The sequence below is a fragment of the Etheostoma spectabile genome, chromosome 6, assembly GCF_008692095.1.
Source record: "Etheostoma spectabile isolate EspeVRDwgs_2016 chromosome 6, UIUC_Espe_1.0, whole genome shotgun sequence".
In the NCBI taxonomy this organism is placed as follows: domain Eukaryota; kingdom Metazoa; phylum Chordata; class Actinopteri; order Perciformes; family Percidae; genus Etheostoma; species Etheostoma spectabile.
In genome coordinates this window covers 29,147,845-29,156,193 of record NC_045738.1, presented here as the reverse complement: position 1 = coordinate 29,156,193, position 8,349 = coordinate 29,147,845, and the positions used below count along the sequence as shown (strand labels likewise).

At 40.3% G+C, this 8,349-nt stretch overlaps 1 protein-coding gene across 1 annotated transcript in view; it reads right to left on the bottom strand.

Annotated features, from left to right (window-relative positions):
• The window catches only part of emc2 (ER membrane protein complex subunit 2), a 27,776-nt gene extending 24,321 nt beyond the window's left edge, over positions 1–3,455 (bottom strand). The window contains exons 1-2 of the mRNA XM_032518889.1: positions 3,350–3,455; positions 2,459–2,572 (exon numbers count right to left, since the gene is read on the bottom strand). Coding sequence (XP_032374780.1) covers positions 2,459–2,572; positions 3,350–3,389 — 154 coding nt within the window. The 5' untranslated portion in view covers positions 3,390–3,455. The remainder of the gene's footprint in view (positions 1–2,458; positions 2,573–3,349) is intronic.
• Positions 3,456–8,349: the final 4,894 nt, after the last annotated feature.

Genomic DNA, 8,349 nt, shown 5'->3' with positions numbered 1-8,349 from the left:
AACAGCCACATGCCGAGAATCAAAAACAACACCACTTCAATGTTCTGTGTGTGTTGCGTTAAGTCTTAATTGCGGTATCGCTATGACGACCAGCCACGCTCGCCTCACTGCGGCTGGGTCAAGGCTAGTCGAGCAGGTACTATGTAATGGAAAACTGTGTTGATAAGTGTCTTGTCCTGATGTTATGTGTTGAGGACCTCAATGAAAATAATATCTTGGACGTTATGGTGTTTTTATCCTTGATTGTATTTGATGCCTTTTCATGTGTAAGGATTCTTGATACAATTAAATAAATCAAATGACCAACAAAAACCTGGTATAGAGTCAATAGCGCAGCATTTCATTGTTGTTTTGATGCCTGATTCACCTCATGGAGTTTTGGTGGAACAGTGCTCGTGCCATATATGATCTGCATGCACGCTTTCACTTCACGCACGAGCAGATCAGTATCTTCTCCTGAAAATCTCTCCTTCCCGCTTAGCAGATCCACCATCAAAAAGCAGTGTGCCAAGGTAAAAACGCACCTGTCTTTTAAAAGGGAATGGGAGATGACACTCAACTGATTGGTTTATTGCACGTTACGCGCAAACCACACCTATGATTAATTAAGACACTAAGTACAACCCTTTTTAACCGTGCGCCCAAACCCTTTATTCGTCCGTCAAACTAGCAAAAGTGCATTTGTACGTGCCTTAAAACTTTAAAATATGTCTGGAATATAGTCAATTTTCAAAGTTATTTTTGCCTTTTACTGATAAGCCCCTTAGTTAATTTTTGTGAAGTTGCCCACTTATCATCATCAAAGTCACCAATACAAGTTAAAAGAAAAAAATGTTAACCGGTTTCCATGTTAAGTATTTTACCTTCCCCCCTACAAATCTCCTAAATATCTGTTTAATGGAAGCGGTCATGTATTTATGGACTTGGCTGTTTAGCCATGACTGTGTCTATCTGTGTTTTCCACATCACAGGAAATTTAAGATCCTGTTTAGAAATGCCTCCAAAAGGAAAAAATACATATGACAAAAGAGGTGAGAAAAACAATCCAGCTAGCAAAAAAGAACCCACTTAGATCAATCATATCTCACACAGTTGTACAGTTGAACCCACCGTCAATAACATTAGCCTGACTGTTTTAACAGAAGGACATTCAGTGGTTTTTAACACCACAATGCAGAAGATGCTCTTTTTTTTTTTTTTTTTTAAAGGGGCAAGGAAAGGATAGCAAGCTCTCCGTTGTGTTATTACCAAAACAGTAGAGCGTTTCCCCTGGTAAAGAGAGTTTGTCATAAAAGCCACTGTTTCTCTAATACAGTAGTTAGCAGTCACTTGGTTAATGTTATGAAATAAACTCAGCAGGCTGCTTAATTTAATTACTAATGCTCCTTCTGAAAATAAAATGTGTCTACGTTGTCCAAATGTCCTTTGTGTGTGCTTGCTAAAAAACTGGAATCTAGAATGTTGTAACATTATATACAGATGTATTTAGTAGAGATGGTCCGATATTGTTTTTTTTATTTTTTTTATTTTATTCCTGATACCGATTCTGAAACCTGAACTTGCGTATCAGCCGATACCGAGTACTGATCCGATACCAGTGTGTCATATATTTTGTTATGTTTTAACAGCTGCATACTAGTATCCCTGTATGGATGTGATATGATTTCTATCTTTGTTGTTGGTCTGGCTCAGGTAAACTCTCAAACAATGAACGCAGCGGAACTTTCTTTTGTTATCAAGTTCGACAGTCAGGTATAACAGAAAAAAATATAAACTGCTTCAACCCTTGTGTTGTCTTCCTGTCAAAAAAAGTGTTGAAAATCAACACTCTTGATGCTTTTTATCAATGTTTTTAACTTTTTCTTACAGTTTTTTTTTTTTTTTTTTTTTTTTCCAATGTTACGTTTTCAACACTACCTAACACTAACTTATTAACTTTAGTTTACAGTTATTTTTGGAATTTCTGGTCAGTAAACCTCATTTATAGGAAACTTTACCTAATGTTTAAGTTAGAAAAGGAGAAATTAGGAAATATTTAGACTAAAATGAAAGGACCGTATGTTGATGGCTAATCACAGACTGGAATATGTCAACTTTTACTCAATACTATTTCAAAACCACTTCAATTTCTTTTTTCAAATGCTATAAAATTGAATAAGACACCCCAAAATTAAGGAAAGTAGAGATTTGTACTTGCCAAAGAGCAATTGTGGAATCAATTGTGTTATTTTGGGTAGTTAAAAAAACATTGATATAGGAAAACAGGTCAATTTGACCCAAGGACAACATGAGGGTTAATGTAGATTTTCTTTAAGGCTTTATTATGTGGTATGGCATCGGTGCATAAACTCCAGTATTTCCTGATACCGATACCAGCGTTTTAGGCAGTATCAGAGGTGATACAGATACTGGTATCGGTATTGGAACATCTCTAGTATTTAGTTGTGGATACACTTACTGTCATCTCCCAGTTTTGATGCATGTTCACTGATCAGCTCTTCACCAACATCCACGATTTGTTCACTATTTCTGCAGTTATCTTCTCTCCATTTACGCAGCTTGTCTCTCATCTCTGTGGGCAAATTGTTAAACAATAGGACAGTTCTTATCTGAAACAACAAGGGGTTTTGAACATGGTGTAACAAGCCTGGACCTCTGGGACTGTGCAATACACGATTTGGGATGAGAGCATGAAAGGCAAGACATATAGGTCATCTGAAATTAAGTCACTGATGAGACGCAGCGACAAGCAATGCATTTAGTTAAAATTACCGTATTAACAGAAAAAGAACAACTTCTAACGTTAACCACTTCGGATTTATGTTCGTGCTACTAACGTAAGTGCGCTTGCAAGTGGACAAGATGGCACTAACATTACAACTGCATTATTATTACAATGCTATAACGTTACGTGTTTTGCAATGTAACGTTAGCTAAAACGTTAGCCGAAACCATGACTGTCTAGCAATGACTAGTTAGCATGCTACAGACGTTAGCTTAGGTGGTCATCTGAAAGCGGACAGTCACCGCTTAACGTAACTGCTTTCCATCGAACGCTACCTTAGCACCGCCAACACTTCAATTGGCTAGAAATGACATTAATTAGGCTTGCACGGATCTAACGCAACTACGGTCTAACGTTACTGGATTAGCTAACCATGCTAACTAGCATTAGCTAACTATTTTCATGCTGAGTTGCAGCTATGCTCGAATTTTAGTATGGGACAGTGACAACTCTTTCCCATGCTCTTGCACAAGATAAATTCCAAAAAAAACACCGACTGCCTTCAAAACATTAACAAATGTCTCAATGACACTTGGGGGGAATCTATTTTATCTTTTGTCTTACCTTCCCAACCAACATCGTACATTTCTGATACCGACGCCATCTTTTCTCTTTTGACAACAGACGCCGTGGCTACGTCATGGGCTTGCCAACTGTGGGCGTGCTTGACGTAAAAAATACAATAAAACAGATACTTTTTACCAGTATTTATTAATCACAGTTATAATCATAGACCGTTAATATGAACGGTCTATGGTTATAATACAGTAGTAAGTATTACAACACTGTAATACAGTGATTATTGAGCAACACAGTGTCTTGTATTTGTTGTACTGTGAGAAGATAGGATAAGATAAGATCCACCTTTAGTGATTGTCCCTGCTGGGACAATTTGTTGTTAAAAAAGAGGTACACAAGCTTAAATAAGAAGAAAAAAAGAAAATAAACTACACATTATATTATTATTTTTAAATGCTTACATATTTATCAATGATTACGTGATGCTTTATCCATGGCTTGCATTCAGGTTTTAAGATTTAGACTTTTAAGCCCAAAGTATACATACTCTGGCTCAGGCACAGAACAAATGTGATTCCAATTTACTGTAAACCTTGCATACCCATTCCACTGTTCAGCCGTCAGCAACACGCTGCCTGATGGATAGCAGGACACGGCAGACATTTGCCATCCAGACGATGTCGTTCTTATGCTTCATTTCCATTTTTACATGATTCCCCTGTACCAAGTATTGGATAGGACAGTCAGCTCAGCCTAGAATCTATCATTTTCATCCTAAAAAAAATAGAATGTGTTTTCCAAGCACATCTACCATTTTATCTGGATTTCCCTCATCCCCTCGCTGTGAATCCTTGCTTACACACTTCTCCCTTACCACACTTGTTGATGGGGCCTCAGCACAAACTTGCTTAAAGAAACATTTCACAGATCGTGTCCGGTACTGCTCACTGCACACTGCACACACTGTAGCCGACTGTTATGCTATCTTTGTTGATGTTCTATATTGTGAAAGGGCAACAAGGAGAGGTTGGAGGAAAACCTCTGGACACTGACATTGTAAAAACAGCTTAGCATCATCAGTAATGGGCAAGTGCACAAGAGAACGATGAAATGTCATCATCTCTGTCAGGAATGCAAATAATAACACAGTGTGTACAGTTTAAGTTACGCTCAGCATTGGCGATCTGTGCACGTGTAATTTTCAAGTCTGCACATGGCAGTCAGTTGATATGTGGTTGGGTTGTTGCTGGAACACGAAATACCAAAGAAACCACATTAAAACAATCGTACACTTTCCTTTGGGGTAGAGGGCTTTTCCCCTGTCTGCCAAGGTGCCACTGAAGACCAGGGCCCTAACGGTGACCTACCATAAACACCATGCAGCGGGTGTAACTCTTGGAATTTCAGGACACGATGGTAAAAGCGCTCTGTGAACAAGCTGTCTATAACTTTGAGATGCAGCTGGATGTGGTGGTGATGAAAAAAGCCTCTTGACATAAGGCGCCTGTTAAACTTGGAGCAGCTCTCTTGTACAGAAAAGTCACAATATGGGAGATCAATTGCAGCCATCTGAAAACCCAAATTGTACAACTTGACTGGTGCTTACGTAGGTTTCCATGCTCTGGAAGCCCCCACATATGACACACTGGACAAGCATATATGTATATTTTCCTTTTCAGTCTCCATGTTTGAAAAAAAGGAAAAGAAATATTCCAGTAGAAACACTTCACAGGCATTTTATTTTGATTTCTGACAGAAGCAATCAGAGTTGGCAATCTCTAAAATGAACAGTTACCGACTAAAACTTGAGGTAAGTTTGAGGTGCTCTCTGTGGTTGTGAAACAGTTCTTGTTCCATCTAGATTTCTTTTTCGTTGGTGTTGTACAGTGAGTTGCGGAAAATGAAGACAGATGCAATTAGCAACAACGTTTGGACTCGGCCTTCTGGAGCCGGCGGCGCTGTGTTTGCTTTGAAATCTGAATTGGTTCCCCTGTCTGGCTAAGTTGCTTTTACCTCACCGCGAACAACTCCGTACAGATGACTTCAGCACGCTTTGCCTCTGATAGACTCCCTCTATTGCACCTTTGACCTCACCCATATCCTGAGTGAGAGGCCCTGAGCGGGAAATTATGGCACATCCCAATTAGGCTTCCTCACTCTCCTGCTCTTCTCTGTCTTGCCTTTGGTGCCAAGTACAATATCCAGCCCCGTGTCAGCGCAGCACCGCGCTGCTAATTGACGTTCCTCACACAGCACAAAGCTTAGGAGTTAGGACGTATTGCTCCCCTGGCACCACGTGTAGTAGCATTACTGCTTATGGTGGATTGGAATATTACCACATGTAGTATATTATATGTTGCTAGATTGGTTTTAATAGCCAATTGTCCTTTCTTATATCATTTGAACAATGATTTAACATCCCCATGCAAGAGATTACCTCCAAAAGACGTCGGCACAGGCCGTAGATGATGGCCACATTCATCACCATGGTAATTGAGAACCAGAAGAACCCATCCTTCCAAGCTTTGGAGACCAAAACTTTCCACATGCACACGTTCCTGTGCTCCTACTGGAATTTCTTACAGTAAAAAACAAACATTTGAGCGTAATCTTACATAACCCTCATGCAGTCTTATTAAAGAGAAAGTTTGATCTCTAAGAGCGTATTTGGCAGTGACGTGACCATTCTGACACCTCTGAGCCAAATATTGAAATTTTTTCTCTCGCTCGGATCCAAGAATCACATTATGTCCATCCTAAATTGCGGCAACTTATGAAGTTCGTTCATTTCGGCCCTATTTTTTGTACAGTTCCAACTTGAAATATAAAGCACTTCTACGACCTCCCAGGGGGTCTAAGTTGAGGTTTCACGTTCATAGAAGTCATGGCTATTGTTCATTGGTCTTACTCTCTTTCCATCATGTCAAGAGTGGTTTTATTCAGAGGCCTCCACTTAGCTGCATAAATACGCACAATAGCAATTATTGCAGATATTTAAATCTGCTGGAAGAGGAATATTTAAATCCCATCCCCTGTGCAGTGGAAACCTGTACCTTCACTGCATAATCTGGAGTTATCCGATTTCACTTTCTTTTTCCAGTAAGAATGATCATGACCACAAATTTGGAGATAGCGCCATGCTATCTATAATGTCATGTTTTCGAAGAAAATTGCAGAGGAAGGGTGAAGTCACGCATAACGAGAGGAGCGAGCATGGGAGCGGAGCTTGTTGAGGAAGGATTAGAGGGGTCAACTATTGATCGACTTCCTGTACTTTTTCTCTGATTATCATTCAAACCTTTTGCATAATGATACCATATTATACTGATCACTCTATGAAAGATAACCATGGAGTCATCAATGTTTCTGGGGCCAGAGCAGGCAGAGGAGATTCCTAAACCCAATGAGATAAAATCTCCATGGGCAGCACGGTGGCTAAGTGGTTAGCACTTCTCGGCCTTTCTGTGTGGAGTTTGCATGTTCTCCCCGTGTTTGCGTGGGTTTCCTCCGGTTGCCCTGGTTTCTTCCCACCATAAAAGACATGCATCCTAGGTAGGACTATCAAATCTAATCAAATAAAAAAAAAAAAAAAAATGACAACATCAACTGTGTTATGCATGGTTTGTATTAACATCCACTTTGTATAAATAAGCAGCTGTTGAGAGCTTCCAGTTAGACATGTTCTGTACTATTCTGTAGTGTGGAAACTGTCTCCTTGTGTTCACAAGTAAAAATGAACTTTGATAAAACTTCCGTGGTCTATTCTTGATGCTGAAATTATTTGAACACTCCCCTTTGGGACTTCTGTGATATCGCTGATGTGTGTGAGTGCAGGTCACTCCTCGTTTGTGCAGCAGAGAAGACATGTGTGGCGCAGATGTTCTGCCATGCTCGGTGCCTTTGGGTGCTCGCTGGAAGTTTGTGTTGTTTTCTAGCCAGTAGGCCTGGTCGATAACCTTCATCCCATTGCCATCGAGTGTGACAGTGCTGAAGTCAGCACCGGGCTCTGAATCAGGAGTGTGGGCCGTTGATTTATAACCTGACACACACTCGGGGCGAGGTGATGCATATCTAAAAAGTTTACAAACGAATCATTGAAATTCATATGAGATGCTGGAATTCCAAATCCGAGCAGGGATGCTTGGCTTTGCAACATCCAGCGGCGAGTCGTTTGTCTTCAGGTCTCATTGATTTACATTTTGACAGATATTAGAATGAGGCCAGTGGTGGGTGTCTTTGGCAGTGTCATCTCCTCTCCCGCACTTGGATTCATTTGTTGACCAAGAAAGCTTTCAGGGAACTGGAGAGCTGAGGTTTTTCATGGAATATTTGGCCCATCACTCCAGCGCCCTTAACATTTATCCCATTAAGGCGGAGTAGTCTTTTTTTCTGCAAGACAAACACGTAGGGTGATGGATAACTGTTTTGCATGCTGAAATGTGTTCCTGACAGCATCTTTGTATTGAACCTGGGTATCATGTGGTCAGAGCCATCACGGCCTACAATTCTTCATCCTTCTAAAGCATACACATGCTTTGATTAACAGAGACAGAAATGGTGGATGTTCATATTTACTCCACTTGAATGTGCTTTGTTTAAAGTTTTTATAAGCATCCAGCCCAAAAAACTGAATGCTTATTTAATTCAATAGCCTGACTGGTTTCTATGGGAATTGCTGGGAACAAATCATTACTTACATTCACCCTGTTGGTTGGGTTGACTGAGAAGCACCTTGGCAGGAGGAGATTACAAAGTTGCAGAAACATCGCCAAGTCATATTTATGTTAGAGAGCAGACCACCGTGAACTGTATCCCCACAGAGATTGAATCTGACAAACAACAATCAATTTGCGGTAACTGCACAATTGCATAGTCTTGGCCTTGATGAAATAGTTTGATGTTTTGAATACAATTCTCATATCTAGGGGCCATGCTATATTCCTCTGTGTCGTTCCCAGTCTAGTACATGTGAAGTGACATGAAGATTTTAAGAGACCACCAGACAGAAGCCTGAGTACTGTGCGGGGCCGGGCATGTATGCATGG